The 20,176-nt window shown below is 35.9% G+C and overlaps 1 protein-coding gene across 1 annotated transcript in view; it reads right to left on the bottom strand.

Annotated features, from left to right (window-relative positions):
- Nucleotides 1-5,918: 5,918 nt before the first annotated feature.
- lypd6 (LY6/PLAUR domain containing 6) overlaps nucleotides 5,919-20,176 on the bottom strand; it is a 28,924-nt gene continuing 14,666 nt past the window's right edge. Inside the window, exons 2-5 of the mRNA XM_048194091.1 lie at nucleotides 17,185-17,350; nucleotides 12,197-12,295; nucleotides 11,255-11,385; nucleotides 5,919-7,590 (exon numbers count right to left, since the gene is read on the bottom strand). Of these exons, the coding sequence (XP_048050048.1) occupies nucleotides 7,417-7,590; nucleotides 11,255-11,385; nucleotides 12,197-12,295; nucleotides 17,185-17,302 (522 nt within the window). The 5' untranslated portion in view covers nucleotides 17,303-17,350 and the 3' untranslated portion in view covers nucleotides 5,919-7,416. The remainder of the gene's footprint in view (nucleotides 7,591-11,254; nucleotides 11,386-12,196; nucleotides 12,296-17,184; nucleotides 17,351-20,176) is intronic.

Raw genomic sequence — 20,176 nt, 5'->3', positions numbered from 1 at the left:
CTGGGGATTATTTTCAGGCGCTGCGTAATATCATTGCGCCTGCTGCAACCCATGATACAGTGTGAGAGTATAGTTCCTAGCCATATCGGCCAAGAAAATCGCAACTTTTCATCTTCCGTCGGTCTTAGATTGTGCGATGTAACTACAGAAGAGTCAAGTTTTAAATAGGAAAAATATCGAAACTCTTTGGCCATTTTTGAGCGAGATGCTAATGGTCTAATCAGATTCAATGATCTATGCTAAGCTGCAGCTAAAAGTGTTACCGCCAGACCAGGAGATCGGCTGAATGGATTCAAAAACGGCAAAACTCAACTGTTTAACTCTAGGAGAGTTGGAAAATGAGCCTGTTTTCAAAAATTGTGGCGTTTTCCTTTAAAGGTGCTAAAGAGGATGTTTTGTTTTATACATTTTTGCAATATTACTTGAAACTGTCTTTACTAACTGATAAAAGAATTTATTAGGTGCACTGAAAGGAATAATATTAATATACATCATGTGTGCACGAGGTAGGGCCTTAAAAACATCAGCCAATCGTTTACGCGATCATCACGTAAACGATTGGCCCTCTGGCTTGTCAATCACTGCCATTACGTTTCTTGTGAGAGACGTGCGCGGCTGCGCACTCCAGTAACTTTCCACACTCTACAGGCGCCACATGCAATGTTTTTGTCAGGAGACAGGAGTAACAACTGCAGATTATGAGTTACCTGCGGTGAGTCCGACATAATGAATCCACTAACACGACACAGCGAATGCCGGTGGTAAACACTCGTGTTCCAATACTCGTGCACGAGTGAAGGAGGGGGGTTGTTCTTACGCATGCGCTCATTTCAAAAACTCAGTAACAGTCTTTGGTTTCTCAGTCGACGAAAAGATCCTCTTTAGCACCTTTAATATCCCAAATAATTATGTTTTGTGACATGAATATGTCATCAATGTGTATTTATAAACTTTATTTTTGACTAAAGCATTTGGAATGGTGGAATAATTCAAATCACAGGAGAATGACAGAATCATACATTTTTAATTGGGGTTAGATATCTAGGTCAGACAGCCATCTTGTTGCTTTTCATGAGGTATGAATTATTCACACAAACCCCTGCCCTCCCAACCCCACGTCCTCTAAGAACATATTTTTTTTATATATATATATATATTATATTATTTCTTTAAAAATGGCTTTAGGTTTATAGATCTGTGTAGGCTATTTGATAAAAGTCCTGTTAGATAGACTATGGAATGATTAAGAACACACATATATATATATATATATATATATATATATATATATATATATATTTTGGAAAAATGTTGATAATTTGTTGAGACATAAATGACACTTCAAATTGATTCAAAGCAAAGAAATTAGACACGAGCTGAAATTGAATATCCACATAAATGAAAAACAGTGTGAGATGGGGGGGTTTGGTGGACTTCTGTCTCCTGTTAGTATAGTGACAGCCAACGCCAGGTCTGCAGAGCAAAGGAAAACCTGGTGTCAGAGGTCTGTTCAGACAATGGAACGTTCCCACTCGTTATCTGCCAACACTTTCCTGTTTTTTAGAAAGCAGCTAAGATTTACATTGGCTTGGGCATGCGGAGAACCAAACCGTCATGCTCTCCGTTTATGATTTTTCTCTGCACTGGGCAAAAAATGGAAGGTATTTTACAGAGTTAAATTAAGGGCAGAATCTCTGGTGGTCATTTACTACTGAAATTGACCTAATATGATTTGTGTTGCCAGGATCGAAGTTTTGTTGACCGCTGCAAAAGCTCAGAGTCTGTGTATTTGGACTCATGGCGATCATGAAACGAGCAGCAGCCGGTGTAATGCCAGACACAATGTGATCTGTGTACTAGTTCATTCAGCTCTGTGTATTCTGACTGCTAATCCTTTTAGGGTTTCTCTGCTGGAATTTCATTGAATTAGACTCAGATTAGAGTTTAGACTTGTGTTAGAAAACTCAGAGAGAATGAGTGAGAGCTACAGACGTAAGAGACGCACATAAGAACCGGATCTTCAGAAACAACTTTATTAAAATGTAATCAGTTTTTCTTTTAGATCCGTTGTTTTGTTTCTGTCCTGCTCGTGCTTTGTGTACTGCCTGCATTGCCGTTCAAATTCAGGTTTTTGTGTGAATTTCAGAACATCAGATGCTATTTTTTAGGATTCATCATTCATATTTTGGTGTATCCTGAGTCTTCATTCCCCCAGGATCTGCCATCGTCGTGTAATTCAGTCATCATAACGCTGAAGCTGTGATTGTGCACTTCTCTCGGTCCAGTCCTTCCTCAAGTCTTCCCATCACACTGCAGCAGACTTCCAGTCTGTCCTGTGAGATTTTCCCACTGTCTCCGTCTTCCTCTGAAGACAGTTTTCACACTTACATCACTATCTGTTGTTGTCTCCACCCTGTCCTGGAAACTGATAGTGTGTTATTCACACACTAAAAAGCAGTTACAATTTGTCCAGCATGATTTATTCAGTCACAGAAAAAACTGAATTACATAAAAGTCTGATGACATCTACATTTACCTCTAACAGTAATTATTGTTATGAGCAGTAGTATTATGCTAAAATCACTATAAACAACTATTTTGTTGTCTTGCGCAATATTAAACCTATATTTTTCTGAGTGGCTCAGTCATGCTGAACGCAGACACTTGCCATTTTCCCACAGTAAAGAAGGGCTGCGTTTGTTTCCATTGCTGCTCAATCTATCTCAAAGCTCCACGGCAGAGTAATTAAAATCTCAGCATGGCCGTACTGAACAGGATATGCTGCCATGCCCTCCAACAATGAGGGTCATTCTTTGGACTCCAGACCAGGTACCTGAAACCCAGCCTGCAACAACTCTTGATCATTAAAAACATGTTCCTGCTCATCTGGAAAGTCAGCTCTAGAGCGGAAATTTGACTTTGTATCGGCAGGGAATGAGCCGAGAAACTGGATTACTAAAGCAAGAAGATGAAGGGAGCTTTTGTATTTGACTTGAAACCTCAAAATTTCTTTTTTGTTTCTTTAATTCCTTTATTTGAGACCTTGCAGCTACTCTGTTGTAGTTTGTCCAACCATTTTCTCTCATAAAGTCATAGGAGATTTATTTTTCTACTGCCACAACAGCATTTTTAACCTGTTGTCCATTTGTGAAACAAGAAGTGATTAAAGGGTCGATGGGTGTTCAACTTTGACCTCTGGCATTGGGCTTAATGAGAGTTGTGTTTCCTGTTCTCTGCTGCATTTCACAGAGTCACAACTACATCATAAATCCGAAGACCCATAAAATAAGACCTAAACCTGTCTAGATAAATTAAGTCGATATTTGAGTGATATATGAACCACTGGAGCGAGTTAATGCTACAAATATGTCAACTCTAACTGAGGCATGTTTGTACTCTAAGGTACAATGGGCCCTTAGGTTAAAAATGACTGAAAATGTTTACGTTTTTAAATTTTACATTTTTTTTGCTTTGTTGGAATGGGATGAAACTTAGTGACTTTTGTCGCATTAGTTATGTGAACACACAAAAAAATCATGAAGATTATTCAGATATATTAAAGGGACGTAAACAAAAAAATAGTTACACTTGGCTCCTTCGTGGTCAAAAATGAATCACATTATGAAATAAATGTTTTTCTCCAAAACACCACAATTGGCCACAATTAACTGTACCCTTTTATTCAATACTTTTTGCAACCTCCTTTTGCCAAGATAACAGCTTTGAGTCTTCACCTATAATATCTGATGAGTTTGGAGAACACCTGACAAGAGATCAGAGATCATTCCTTTATCCCTACAGATCCCCCAGCTCCATGTTGGTGCTTCTTCTCTTCAGTTCACCCCACTCAGGTCAACGGACTGGGATGATCATGGCAGAAGCTTCATTTTGTGCTCAGTGACAATGTTAGTGTTGGTTTTGATATTTGTTTTGGATCATTGTCCTGATGGAAGACCCAACCACGGCCCATTATTGGATTTCTAGCAGAAGCGGCCAGGTTTTGATTTTTTATCTGTTGGTATTTGATAGAATCCATGATGCCATGTATCTAAACAAGATGTCCAGGACCTCCAGCAGAAAAATAGGCCCACAACATTAAAGATACAGCAGTATATTTAACCGTGGGCATGGGGTACTTTTTATCCATGTGTGCACCAAACCCATCTGGTGGGTTTGCTGCCAAAAAGCTCCAAGCTCCAAGAAGCCAGTCCCGTTTGAAGTTGCAGTCATTGTGTGACAACTGAATATGCTGGAGTTTGTTTCTGGATGAGCGAGGAGGATTTTTCTTGAAACCGTCCTGAACAACTTGTGGGGATGTAGGTGCTGTTTGATAATTTTTTTAGGCTTTCTGAGACTCAAGACTCAACTAATCTCTGCAATTCTCCAACTGTGTTTGTTGGAGAGTCTTTGGCCACTCAAACTTTCCTCCACACCGCACATTAGGATGATTTCGACACATCCTCTTCCAGGCAGATTTGTAACATCTTTAGTTGGAACTTCTTAATTATTGCCCTGATAGTGGAAATGGGGATTTTCAATGTGTTAGCTATTTTCTTATAGCCACTTTCTATTTTGTGAAGCTCAACAATCTTTTGCTGCACATAAGAACTATATTCTTTGGTTTTTTCTCATTGTGATGAATGATTAAGGGAATTTGGCCTTTGTGTTTCCTCATGTTTATGGAACAGGAAGTCATGGCTGGACAATGTTCATGATCACCCCGGTGTGCTAAAATACATGTAAATATGAATGGGAATATACTTCAGAGATATTTTACTCATAAAAAATTCTAGGGGTGGCAATAATTGTGGCCAACGTGTTTTAGAGAAAAACATTTATTTCAATAATTCAATTTCTTTCAATTCTTTTCCTTCAATGAAAGGTTAGATTTTAATTTTATGAATTAAAGATCAAAAGGATAAACAATGCAGATTTATTTTTACAGTCACCTTTGATCATATTTACCAAGGGTGCCAATAATTCTGACCACCACTGTATATATGAACTAGCGCAACTATAACTCAGAGCAAGTTTTTTGCAAATGTGTGAAATAAAATCAATAATTCAGCCACAAAGCAGTAAAAAAAAAGAACAGCAAGGAAGAGGTTACATTCTAAAACAATAAGAGTATAAAACACACACCCACTCAAACACACACTCACACACGCGCAGAGAAACAAACAACTCAGTTATACACGCAAATGAACTGGTGTGGCTGTAACAATATGGTAAAATTGAGCCAAAAGACTCAAATAAGAGGTTGAAATCAGATCAGACCCAGATTTATTAAGCTGTGATAAAGCATAACTGTTCAGTTTTGTAACATTTTTATTGAATTTGGATGTTATGTGTATCAAAATGTTCTCCTGTGTTCAGGTTTGACAGTAGTAAAATTAATTACATTACAAGGCTTCAGTCACTTTTGACTCTGAAGAAGCCAAGTGTGACCCCTAAATGAAGAGGCCCAGAGGGTTAAACCAACACAAAGCTTTTCATGATTTATGATTTAACTTTATATAACTTAATGTATATACAGTACATATTATTACTGGAAAACAAGACAAAAACATTGATAAAGGAAATGGGTTTATAAGGCCCCCCCCTCCCCCATTTTTTGCAGTTTGCATTTGAACACCTGCATCATCCAAATTGGTTTAGCACTGTTAGCAGTTATGAAATTAAAATTGTTGACCATAGGCATGGAATTAAATAGGGAAAAAATGTGCCAGATTTAGAAAGTTTAGCTGTGCCTCTTTGAGTGGAAAATCAACAGTAAGTGTTGAGTGGAAAATGGAACAAAACAGAAATATCTTATGTGTGAATAGCCTGTACAAGCCTCATCTGAAGAGAACATTCACAAACTCATTTGATTTTCATATTGAATTATGATGTGCAAAATTTAGCCAAAGCAAACTTAATTTTTAGAATATTGTTTTTATTAACAGTAAACAAAACATCAGTAAATGTTCTGATTTGAATTTAATACATTACAACACAAGTAAGAGACCACAGAAGTGTTACAAATTTACTCCAAAGGCGTGATTTAAAAACATATCCAAAATTATGTACACAAGAATATACAGGGATATTACAAACAAGTGTAGAAAAAAATATCTACATTTATAACAAGCCTTGGCACACAATGGCATGCAGCATTCACAATTTTGTAAGTATAAAAAGTTCATGCAACCCTATTACAAATCTGTATTTTTGTATTGTAGTTAAGATGAGAGTAAAAACCGATGAAAGACATTTTTATATACATAATGTTAGAAATCTGAGCTGAGTAGAGCTGATTCATATCAGCACATTCAGAGACATGTTTAATGCATATGACCTTCAGATAAGTTTGGCTGGGTCCACTCAGGTTAAAGGTGTTTTGTGCATTACTAAACTGGCACTAAGTACTCCATAATTACCTGAGTAAAAGGTTTTGAGCCCTTCTGTGATCTCCATGCCCTTTATAATTGTACTGAAGTGAACAAACTGATTTCAGGTGAATGTTACAATACTTTTCACAACTCGACAAAAGACAGAAGAAACAGGAAATAGCTTCATTTACAGCTGGGCAGATCACCTAAACAAATCATAAAGCCTTAAAAAAAAAAAAAAAATAACACTGTCGCTGCAGACTCAACACTTTTAGCTGATTGCACAGTCAGCCAAGAATCATGATTAGGAAATATTACAGTACACAACAATGGACTGACGAATGTATAGGAACATATACATATATAATAATAATAAAGCCTTTCACTGTAGGCTATATGGACGTTCAATGCTAGTCACTACGCTTTCACATGACAGTCTGTACACAAGTGCTTTAGGAATACATGTTGCATTATGACACAAATACACAGTGCAAAACTAAAACAGAATATTCTTTTTATAGGATCGACAAAGTTCTTTCTATGTTGCTGGATGACATGTTGAACTCGTTTCCTAGCCCTTTTCCATGATGACAAAAATACTCTAAAAATGATGAAAGAGGAGTGGGTGGAAAATTCATGACCTCTTGACCCTTAAAGTCATATGTTCATACCTACAGCCAACAACACAGTTCAACCTCCTACAAAAATGGATGATAAAAAAATAAATATATCTATACAAATGTATAAAACACAACTCACATTAATTCAAGACAAGAAAATGTGCAGGTTTGTGTCAGTTTTGCCATAAATATCCCCTTCCCATGTACATCATGAAAAACTCGGATCCAACCATTAGTCCACTCAGCTTGAGGAAAACCACTTAATATTTTTTTCATAGAGAATATTAGTACAGGATTCATAAAAATGTATTCATAGGAAAGAAAAAGTCCAACAACTAACACTTCATTTTAAGGAAGGTAAATCCCACAGCTGACTGGCACAAGTCAATGGTTTTAAGTTACTGCCATAAAGGCCGATTCCAGTCTCAGTTAATACTGTGGAGCATCAGGCCGATGATACAGACAAAAAGCAGCAGCGTGGGACTGTGTGCTGGTTGCATGCTCTCGTTAATGGGAGACGTGGTGGCAAAGATGGCATCAGTCTCGTTTCGTGGGAGAGCCATGTTACAGATGTTCCCCTCACAACAGGCTGTACACTCCTGCATAGAGAAAACCAAACAATAAACTGTTAAAAAAAGAAAGATTTACACTTTCTGAAGTAATGCCAGTGCTTGAAATGCAAGACACTGTGAACCCTAATGCTCAAAATAATTAATTGGTTTGAGTAGGACAAACTTAAATTAAACAAATTAGTTCAGTCAAATTAACTTTTATAAGTATTTAGAACTTTCTTTTTCTTTCAAGTTCACATAACTGATATATTTTAAGTAAACTGTTTCATTGTTTTGAGTTTCTTTTAATTTAGAGGAACTTAAGATTAACTGAAACTGGACTTGGATTTCTATTTCCCAGCATGCTTTGTCCATGGCACTCGAAAGGGAGAGTAAATGCTAAAATTAAGTGTTATATAATGTTTTTTATGTGCAAGATTAATGTTAAGTGGGAGATTTAGCAGTGATTAAAATTAAATTAAAAACTAAATTAGAAGAGTTTCTGTTAATGTGGGTTTTTGGAAAGTTACCATCATGGTGACAAGTGGTGTATGCGGCTTGGTTTGAGAGCAAGTGTGTTAAATGCTTTATATTGCTGCACTCACAGTGCTATACCATGTTATTGTTAACATGTTAGCAAATTAGCAAGTTAGCATTTTCTGAATTAGCTTGTTATAGCTAGCTATGATAAAAATGTTCACATTGAGATTACATGACAATTTGAAGTTAAATGTATGAATTAGTTTACTCAAACATTTCAAGTTAAGAACAAAATAAAAAATAAAAATCTGCCAGTTATGCTTACTTAAACTGAATTTCTTAACTTAAACATTTTGAGGCAACTGATTGCAGCACAGGTTTTTTTGAGACATGCTCCTAGAAATTACAACAAAATGAAACACTGCAGAATTAAAAACTACTGTTTTTGATATGAAGCAAAAAAATAAATTAAACAATCACCTAGAAAATAAAGCTACTGAGCATGACGTGGGGAAAAAATCAAGTTATTGTGGCCACAAATTAGGAATTTGTTCCCACAACTTAATTTGTTGCCACAATTTAACTAAATTACATCAAGGGGACAAATTAGTACAAAGTGGCTATGATTTAACTAAAACATGGCTACACATTAATAAATCATGGGAACAAAATCTTAATTTGTGTCCACGATATATATGGTTTCTTCCACAGGTCTTGTGCAAGGCTGCATAATAAGCATTTCCTCTGAAATTTTGTTGACAAATGATATTCAGATGCTAAACATACACTTGCGATGCTTATCCTGCCTCCCGGCTTCTTCTGATTGGTCCCACTGTTTTAAAACTGACATCGATAAACTTAATTGACACACAATTTTACAGAGAAATGTTTATTATTAATGTTTACAGAGAAAAACAATTTAAAAAGCAGAGCAGTGGGGACCAGGGACAGTTGCATAAACATAGCCATTGTGTCTTAAGAACTAGTACGAACAACTAGCAGTTAGTTAGGGCTAATCAGTCTTACTTTTTGGTATCAAATCAGACCAATCTACATTTTATGTAACTGACTTAAAAAAAGTTATGAACAGTCTTTAAAGAAAAAATGTGATGACTAACTTGTAACACAAGTCTAAGCAGTTCGTGCAACCGGCCCCAGTTTGCAAATATTATGATGATGTAACTGCTCTTGGCTATTCTGAATGCTGAACATTCTATCAATGTGAGTCAATTGGAGAACTTAAATTTCTTTTTCATTTTCTACAGTTTACAAAAATGAAGAGCATACCTCAGAATGATCAACAAATCAGAAAGTTTGTGTTAAAGTCACCATGAATGAAAAATTGACTATACTTAATTTTTTTGGACTATTGCTGTATTTATTATAATTGATTTATCCATGCACATTCATGTGCCCTCATAATCTTTAATCAAAATAATTTCCCCTTCCTCTTGCAGCAACATCTCTTCTCTGATGGCGTGTTTACTGGCACGAAAACGGGACAACCTGTCACTCACATGACATCACAGCAATAGCAAACCACAACCATCCAAGTATCCAATCAATTCCCAATGGCCATTATCAAGTCCTGCCCTAAACTAGTTCTTGTTTGAGAAGCAGTTTCACTCAGATATAGGTCACTATAAGGAAGAAAAGATGACCTTAAAGGTGCCCTAGAATCAAAAATTGAATTTACCTCGGCATAGTTGAATAACAAGAGTTCAGTACATGGAAATGACATACAGTGAGTCTCAAACTCCATTGCTTCCTCCTCCTTATGTAAATCTCATTTGTTTAAAAGACCTCCAAAAAACAGGCGAATCTCAACATAACACCGACTGTTACGTAACAGTCGGGATCATTAATATGTACGCCCCCAATATTTGCATATGCCAGCTCATGTTCCAGGCATTAGACAAGGGCAGAACGTCTGGATGTGCACAGCTGAATCATCAGACTAGGTAAGCAAGCAAGGACAATAGCAAAAAATGGCAGATGGAGCAATAATAACTGACATGATCCATGATAACATGATATTTTTAGTGATATTTGTAAATTGTCTTTCTAAATGTTTTGTTAGCATGTTGCTAATGTACTGTTAAATGTGGTTAAAGTTACCATTGTTTCTTACTGTATTCACGGAGACAAGAGAGCCGTCGCTATTTTCATTTTTAAACACTTGCAGTCTGTATAATTCATAAACACATCGTCATTCTTTATAAATCTCTCCAACAGTGTAGCATTAGCCTGTTAGCCACGGAGCATAGCCTCAAACTCATTCAGAATCAAATGTAAACATCCAAATAAATACTATACTCACATGATCCGACGCATACATGCAGTATGCATGACGAACATTTTGTAAAGATCCAATTGAGGGTTATATTAGCTGTGTGAACTTTGTAAATGCACTGTATTATAGTCGAGAGCTTTAAAGGGGCCGTAGCTTGAATCAGTGCATAGTTAACGATGCCCCAAAATAGGCAGTTAAAAAAATTAATTAAAAAAAAAAAATCTATGGGGTATTTTGAGCTGAAACTTCACAGACACATTCAGGGACACCTTAGACTTAATATTACATCTTGTGAAAGAACGTTCTAGGGCACCTTTAACTTCTGTTTCATTCTAATTTTGAAGTGTTTTAGGTTGAATTAGTTTAATAGCCTACTTAGGATTAGGCCAGAATGCATTTGTGTTTGTCTGAAAAAAATTCTTCAAGGTAACCTGTAAATAACCTTATTTTTTAACCTTAGAATGAACATTCAACTTGTAAATTTTCCCTTTTAGTGTTGCTGTGGCATCTTTACACCGCATTTATCTCTCAATCTGGCCTTCTCACATCTGCCCCCTGCCCTCTACATAACTCCTGTCCTGTGCTAGAGGTAAAAGGTAAGATACAAAGAGTTCAGGGAGTGACCAGGCACACCTTTCAGCAAGGATTACTCAGAGAAGGATTACTGAGAGACAGCGGCATAACTCACAACTTTATCTCATCTGCAGAGAAATCACTTGAGAGGATAAATGGATTAACTAAAGAGCAGAGTTTAGTGTTGCTGACTGAGCCATATCCTATAAGCAGCAGAAATGTTTATTATCCACTCAAGTTTTCAAGATCACTTCAAGTGGACTGTGTAAAATGAGATGAGAAGACAATTGTGGATGGATTTCAGACAGTAGGACGAGCATGACACAAATTGGACGCATAATGCGAGTTGTATTTAATTGTTCTCACCCTGTTTCCCTCATGGTCCATGTCCGAGCACCCTGTTTCAAGACAGTCTTCCAGCGCCACACAACGCTTTGTCACCGACACTGTGTTTCCATCCCAGCTCATCTTATGACGTGTGTAACAATATCTGCTCTCTAAAAGTTACAAAGAAACTTCACTTAGTTTTCTCAAGGGCATACTGTATATATCACAAAAGACAACATTTAGATTTTACTAATGGTGTCAGATTCCGGTAGAAAAGAAATATTCCTCCAGGGATTTTTTTTTTTTTGTACGGATATTGCAGTACTCCCCCTTAGCCAATCTTTAATAAGTGGCCATGAAAACATTTCACAAGAACTACATGGAAAAACACAACACAACCAAATCTGAGCATTCCAGGAAATGTATACATTCCCAGCAAAACTGCAGATGATCTGCAGCAGCATGTGCTTACTGAAGGAATGAGGGTTTGTAAGGGGTTACAGCTCCTGAGTCATTAACACAGTGCTGTAAATCAGACCCAACACAGCACCAGACTCCTTATATGGCAGGCTATTCATGGCAAAAGACTGAAAACATATATGAAACAACTCAAAGGCAAAGCAGGACCTGAAAAATACTGACCCTGCATCTTATTCACTTATTCGCTAAATGCACTCATGTTGTATTCCAGTCACTATGACCTACAGAAGATCTTCTTTTTCCTAAAATTCAAGTTATTGTTATCGCATTAGACTGCCAAATTAAGATTTTTAGCACAGCACAATTAAATAGCACTGCGCTGTGACCATTTAAATGAAGTCACTCTCATTCTTTTCAGAACACGCCTCCTTTGTATATAAATTGGATTTATTATAAATTGCGCATTCTTTTGCAGAATGACAAAAATACTGTACTTAGTTTCAATAGGCACCCAACTTCAAGCTACATTTAATAAGAGAGAGGTTATGGAGATATTGGTACCTCGTGGACAGTAGAGATCTGGAGCCCAGCGGTTGCATTCATAGTTGTCCGGTGCATCTTCACAGGTAAAACATTTAAATCCTCCTGGATATGGAGTTGCTGGGAAAACAGAGGACAAAAGAATAATAAAAGAAAATCAAAGTAAACTGAATGATTAATCTGTTGGTGAAACTGATTAACTGATTATTATTATGTTGAACAAAAGGGGCGGGAATCATCAGATTTAAATATAATATGGTATGATATGGTAGTACATACATATAACATCTTATCTGCTGATACAATCTTATATAAAGTTTGGGGTCAGCAAATTTTTTAATGTTTTTAAATGAAGTCTCTTATGCTCCATAAGATTGCCTTTATTTTATAACCAATTTTAAATATATTTTATTAAAATTATTTAAAATGGTTCTCAAGAAACATTTCTTATTATTATCAATGTTGAAAATAGTGCTGCTTAATATTTTTGAGGAAACCATGATATTTTTTCCCCCATGATTCTTGGATGAATCGAAAGTTCAAAAGAACAACAATTATTTGACATAGTATTTTTTTGCAACAATGTAAAAAAAAAAAAAACTTTTTTCTCTTTCATCTGCATTGAACTTTGCATCGTTATATTCTGAGCTTGTTATACATGTGGTGGAATAGAAATGATTGATTGTGTGTTGGCATCATGCTACAGTGCGTTTCACCTCTGAATGGTGTTCTCCCCCCAATTTCCTAATCAATAGAAACATTTGGCAAAGAGTGAGACACAATCTAATCAAGTGTTCTTCCACCAGTATTTGCTGTTAATTCTTAGATTAAAAAAAGCCCTTGGGAAAACAGTGCGCTTTTTCTCTTTCTGGAGCTCCTCAATCAGATTATGCCGCTCACATAGAACATAAACATCAGCCTCATTTTTGTTTTAAAGTTTTAAAGAGAAAAACCTCTTGTTGACCTCACTTAGCAAATGCTTCAAGAATCTGATCAAGTGACCATTTTAAACAGGCCATTCATTCATCCAGACAGCCCAATGTGTTATTACTTCTGAGCTCTCTAAATAGCTCTGTATATACAAAAAGAGCTTAGGAGTTAATTTATGACCTACAGTTTTTACTGTTAACTCCACCAAATTCCAGTGACTCTTATGAAAATAGTCACTAATTAATTAATACAATAATACAACTGACTGTAACCTTAGATATTTATAGCACAGACTTAAAGAGGTGAGAGAAACATTTAGTTAAAACAACAGCAAAATATGAACACTCGCGTATCTATGTTATCATAACATTAACTTTCCTCCAGCTAATTCAGTGTGCATATCTTGTGTGGATATGTTTAATATTTGATGTCAAAAAAGGAGAAAACAAAATAATCTGTAACATAATCCAATGTAAACATATTTTTTTTTGTTTTTATAATGAGATGATTTTTGATAGTCACCAGCGTTTTGTTGTACATGTAAACACTCATTGTGAAGTAGCGCTAACTACTCTAAATAGGTAGAGCGTGTTTTGTTTTCTGAATGATCTCATGGGGTTGTAAATCCACACTTGCCATCTGGAGTGATGAAACAAAATCAACTCCATCATCATAGTAAATCCTCTACGTCAATGTGCAACAGCTGGAGATCAGCAGGTCACAAAAATGGTGGTGGTGCACAAACTATTTTGAGATCTCATAAGAACTGATTTGTTTTAACCTCACACACACACACACTCGATCCCTGCTGGGCCATTGAGCAGATACGGATATCTCCAGCTGTACACCGGAGAGCCACCACACAGCTAAACGGATTTTGGGAGGTCCTGCTTACTGTGATGAAAGAGTTTGGGATTTCACAGATTAAAGGGATAGTTCACCCCAAAATGAAAATTCTGTCATCATTTACTCCTACTCAAGTTGTTCCAAACCTGTATAAATTTCTTTGTTCTGCTGTACACAAAGAAAGATATTTGGAAGAATGTTTGTAACTAAGCAGATCTCGCACCCCATTGACTGCCATAGTATTTTTTATTCCTATGGTAGTCAATGGGGGGAGAGATCTGCTTAGTTACAAACATTTTTTCAAATGTCTTCATTTGTGTACAACAGAACAACGAAATTTATACAGGTTTGGAATAACTTTGGGGGGGGGGGGGGGGGGGGGAGTTGGGGGTGGGGTTCATTTTTGGGTGAACTATCCTTTTAATTCTCTCAACAGAACTGAAACCAACATCTACTCTCTTTCATTATGGCCAAATTGTACTTGAACATTGCCACATTACCAAATGATTCTGAGATATTACACATCAAAAACTTGTTTTGGTAAGAAATTATCAACTTTTATTGATTTTTACTTTTATTAAGTCATTGACCAACATGTAATGTACAGAATATCAGTACATTCAAATATGAATGTAGAGGAAAAATAGGAATGGAACCATGTGGGATTTAACGATTCCAGTTCCACTTCTGAATGGAAAATGTTTGGAATTGTTTTCACTAAAAGGGCATTCTAATTTAAATATATTTATTTGTATATAAGCTGTATATACAACTTCTATATTGGTATATATACTGTAGATATAAGTTTTTGTATACAAGTTTTTAATACACATCAAGATTTTTTTTAAATAAATTAATACTTTTATTCAGCAAGGGTGTATTAAATTGATAAAAAGTAAGATTAAAGACATTTATAATGTTACAAAAGATTTATTTTTCAAATAAATGCTGTTCTTTTGAACTTTCTATTCAAAGAAATAATCACAATTTCCACAAAAATATTAAGCAGCACAACTGTTTTTAACATTGATCATAAAAATAATTGTTTCTTGACTTGAGCAGAAATTCAGAATATTAGAATGATTTCTGAAGGACCATGTGACACTGAAGACTGGAATGGCTGAATAAATTACCCTTGAAAATATATTAAAATAGAAAACATTTATTTTAAAATGCACACATATTTCATAATATTACTATTTTTTATGACATTTTTGATCAAATTAGTCTAAATATTTGTTTGAATGTATATTAACAAACTACAGGTGCTGGTCATATAATTAGAATATCATCAAAAAGTTGATTTAGTTCACTAATTCCATTCAAAAAGTGAAACTTGTATATTATATTCATTCATTACACACAGACTGATATATTTCAAATGTTTATTTCTTTTAATTTTGATGATTATAACTGACAACTAAGGAAAATCCTAAATTCAGTATCTCAGAAAATTAGAATATCACTTAAGACCAATACAAAAAAAGGATTTTTAGAAATTTTGGCCAACTGAAAAGTATGAACATGAAAAGTATGAGCATGTACAGCACTCAATACTTAGTGGGGGCTCCTTTTGCCTGAATTACTGCAGAAATGCGGCGTGGCATGGAGTCGATCAGTCTGTGGCATTGCTCAGGTGTTATGAGAGCCCAGTTTGGTCTGATAGTGGCCTTCAGCTCTTCTGCATTGTTGGGTCTGGCATATCGCATCTTCCTCTTCACAATACCCCATAGATTTTCTATGGGGTTAAGGTCAGGCGAGTTTGCTTTCCAATTAAGAACAGGGATACCATGGTCCTTAAACCAGGTACTGGTAGTTTTGGCACTGTGTGCAGGAGCCAAGTCCTGTTGGAAAATGAAATCTGCATCTCCATAAAGTTGGTCAGCAGAAGGAAGCATGAAGTGCTCTAAAACTTCCTGGTATACGGCTGCGCTGACCTTGGACCTCAGAAAACACAGTGGACCAACACCAGCAGATGACATGGCACCCCAAACCATCACTGACTGTGGAAACTTTACACTGGACCTCAAGCAACGTGGATTGTGTGCCTCTCCTCTCTTCCTCCAGACTCTGGGACCCTGATTTCCAAAGGAAATGCAAAATTTACTTTCATCAGAGAACATAACTTTGGACCACTCAGCAGCAGTCCAGTCCTTTTATTCTTTAGACGCTTCTGACGCTGTCTGTTGTTCAAGAGTGGCTTGACACAAGGAATGCGACAGCTGAAACCCATGTCTTGCATACGTCTGTGCGTAGTGGTTCTTGAAGCACTGACTCCAGCTGCAGTCCACTCTTTGTGAATCTCCCCCACATTTTTGAATGGGTTTTGTTTCACAATCCTCTCCAGGGTGCGGTTATCCCTATTGCTTGTACGCTTTTTTCTACCACATCTTTTCCTTCCCTTCGCCTCTCTATTAATGTGCTTGGACACAGAGCTCTGTGAACAGCCAGCCTTTTTTGCAATGACCTTTTGTGTCTTGCCCTCCTTGTGGCAATTTTCCTTAGTTGTCAGTTATAATCATCAAAATTAAAAGAAATAAACATTTGAAATATATCAGTCTGTGTGTAATGAATGAATATAACATACAAGTTTCACTTTTTGAATGGAATTAGTGAAATAAATCAACTTTTTGATGATATTCTAATTATATGACCAGCACCTGTATATTGCTAAAATTATATAATGTCATTTTGTCTGTTGATGACTTGATGAATGTTATTAGAAAATGTTACCAATATATTTGATGAGTGTAAAAGCCATTTCCCTGTAAAAAGTTTCAAGATGCAAAAAAAACGGGGGCTAAAGTAGGAAAGGTCTCAGGCAGAAAAAGTGCCATGGCCATTGCCACACGCTCTGAACAATTGATTTCACATCAGCAGGCTTAGTGGGCAATCTATAATATTTAGGGTGGGGGGTCTTAACACAGCTGGTATGTCAGCTGAGACGCTGAGTTTAGCTATGCATCACTGGCCTGCTGCTCAACCACTGATACAGCCTGGAAAACCAATTATTAAGACACAATATAAAATCTAGAACGCCATTTGGAATGAATCTGCATTCAGAGTCTAAAGATCTAACAGCTCCATACAGATCTATAGAAGCCAGGACTGACAACTGATGTCTGACCCTTTTGTTCTTCCAGATGACCCAGGAACTCATGGATTATATCCATTTCATTTTCAAAGCTTTGGCAAAATCTAAGAAGAAAGAAGACAAAAGAAGAAATACTTACTTGAGGGATGGAGAAAAACAATGTCTTTTTCTGTGAAGTCCCTTGATTGAACCGCTTTGATCCAGCCGGTGATGGCGGTCAGCATTAAGCCCCAGGCCATGATAGGCCAGGGTTCCATAGCTGGAGGAAAACTCACATGAGCAGGTACCCAGATCCAACACGGCACCTGTTAAACATGAAACCATGGTCACAAAAAAAAACCAAAAAAACTTTTAGGCGCCAAATAAATTAAGTTTAACAAGGGATTAAAGAAACATCTGCTGAAGATAGAAAGGAACTCTATAGGATTAAAGCAGTTCAAAGCAGTGTTATCCCTCTCCAAAACACCGGACACAAAGAGGCATGCTTGTTATTCCAGCAAGTGCTTCATTATATCACTGACAATGTCAGCAGTCTGCCAATGTTGACCCTCTTTGCTGTTTGCTTTGGTTGTTGGCAGCAAAACAAACACTCATCTATTGTTTTCAATTACTGAATGCCATGCTCACAATCAAACATCTTTGATGAACACCACAAAATGGATACTTATATATTTGCAGTCCATTAAACAGGATTGCATTTAATGGAACAAAATGTTCATGTGACATTTTTTGATAGATTCTATTAACAAAATAATGGCCATTGACCTAAAAATTAATGTTTAACATTTTTCTTTAAAAATAAAAAATAATAAAAAGTACATTTTCACTTTTTACCATGCGCATTTATTTTAAACTAAATTCAATTAAAAAGCATAACAAAGGTTTAAAAATAAGAAGGATCTGTGCTGTTTTTTGGTGCGATATACTTGTTCAACAAAAATCCTTCTGAAAGACTAAAATAAGCCTGGAGAAAAGCACATGGCTTAAGCACAGAGCTCTGCGGTTTACATTACTGAAACGAAAGCTGGGGCAGATTACACATTTTTCAGAAGTGCTTGACTAAACTGCTTTGTGCACTTTCTTCAGTGAGTCAGATGGCGGGTCAGCCTGAAATCAATCCATTCATTTTGGTGAATCAATTTCTCTAACTTTGTTTACAACTCTCGTATTTAGTTCCCCTCCCCAAAAAGCTGACTCATAAAAGAGAGCAGAGAAAGCTTATAAATATAACAGAGCAACCTTCAGACTACCTTAAACCTTTTAGACTGTTTGAAATGTATACCATTTTTTGCTGCATTTTCCTCTTTTAAGTTTACGAGTATTTTGAGTATATTTCAGTCCTCGGGTATGTGATTCCTTAATGAGATATTTGCTTCATTTACAGCATATAAGATCAAAACAGGCCCTATGGCAAGCCGTTTTGACTTTTATTCATTCTCAGGATATGAATTCTTGATATCAACAATTCAGTTCTTGATATAAGGAATTACATTTCCACTAGTAACGATGTTAATTCTTGATATCAACAATTCAATTTTCACTAGATAGAATGCTAATTTTTGATATCAAGACTTACATTTCCACTAGTAAAAACTAGAAATCTTGATATCTGTAATTGTATTTTCACTAGTGAAATGTCACCATAGGCTGCCATTGAAATTCAATCGTTGATATCAAGAATTGATTTCTTACTATTTGTAATTCCAATTTCACATATCAGAAATACAAATCTCAGTAGTAAAAATCATAATTTGATATCATTAATTACTTTGTTACTAGTGCAAATATATATTCTTGATATTAACAATTGAATTGCTAGTAACAATGTTCATTTTTGATATCAATAATTTGATTGTCACTAGTGACAATGTTAGTTTCTGATATCATGAATGTGATAGTTACTAGTAAGAAAGCCATTTTAGATATCTGAAATTATGTTGATATCAGAAATACGTTTTCAGATATCAAAAATGAACATTTTTACTAGTAGCAATTCAACTGTTGATATCAAGAACTGATGTTTCAACTAGAGCCAATTGAATTCTTGATATCAAAAATTCGCATTTTTACTAGTAACAATGTAATTATTGATATCAAAAATTATGATTTTTACTAGTAAGAATTGTATTTCTGATATGTGAAATTGGAATTTTAACTAGTAAGAAATCAATTCTTGATATAAACAATTAAATTTCAATGGCAGCGACATTTCACTAGTGAAAATACAATTACAGATATCCGTTTTTATTAGAGGAAATGTAATTCTTGATATCAAAAATTTGCCATTGTTACTAGTGGAAATGTAATTCCTGATATCAAGAATTCATCCTGAGAATGAATAAAAGTCAAAATGGCTTGCCATACTGCCCCTTTTCTAGACTTGAAATACTTTTTGAGATGGTAAGTATTGTGTATTTTTTCTTCTTTTTTGTTCTTTCTGTGGTCTATGAATAAAGATTAGATCTTATTTAGCAAATAGTTCCCATTTAAACGTGAGCAATAATCCCAGCACATCTCTGAGAATGCAAATGTGTGAGAACCAAAACAACTAGAAGTTAAAAATAAAATGAAAAATCTACAATAGTAATAATAATAATGGTCCATTTTCAATTTTTTTTATCTCTTTATCAATTCAAAGACAATACAAAGTGGCACAATCAATGTTTTCAAATGATTAACGACAATCACTGATAAGATAAGATGCATGTCCAGTAGGATTATAATGGCTTTCCTGTCTGAGGATGTAAAATAGATTTCCTCCTGTTAATGTGTTAGCCATGCCGCTCTCAGAAAAATGATTAAATAGCCCGACACCGGGCGACCCTGAGCTCCTGTTTCTGTGTTGCTCCTGACCTCTCAGACAATGCAGAGTGGCACAGCACAGCCATGTTAGAGAGCATCAGGTTTCCTCAAAGCAATCCTTTTCTCCGCTGAAGGTCTAAGGCGGTATTGAAAAGGACCACAGAAGTACATATCAGTTTACGTTTTTAGCTGCAGATTGGTCCCACAAGCTGTTCGTTGACTGGGAATGTCAACAAACAATTTAAGTATGTTTTGACACACCTTTGATAAATGCGCTGACCTCTATAATAAGTTAAGTCAGGAGGTAATGAATTGGATTTTCCCCTGGG

Source organism: Megalobrama amblycephala, linkage group LG6 (genome assembly GCF_018812025.1).
Source record: "Megalobrama amblycephala isolate DHTTF-2021 linkage group LG6, ASM1881202v1, whole genome shotgun sequence".
Lineage (NCBI taxonomy): Eukaryota > Metazoa > Chordata > Actinopteri > Cypriniformes > Xenocyprididae > Megalobrama > Megalobrama amblycephala.
This window is presented reverse-complemented; position numbering and strand designations above follow the sequence as displayed.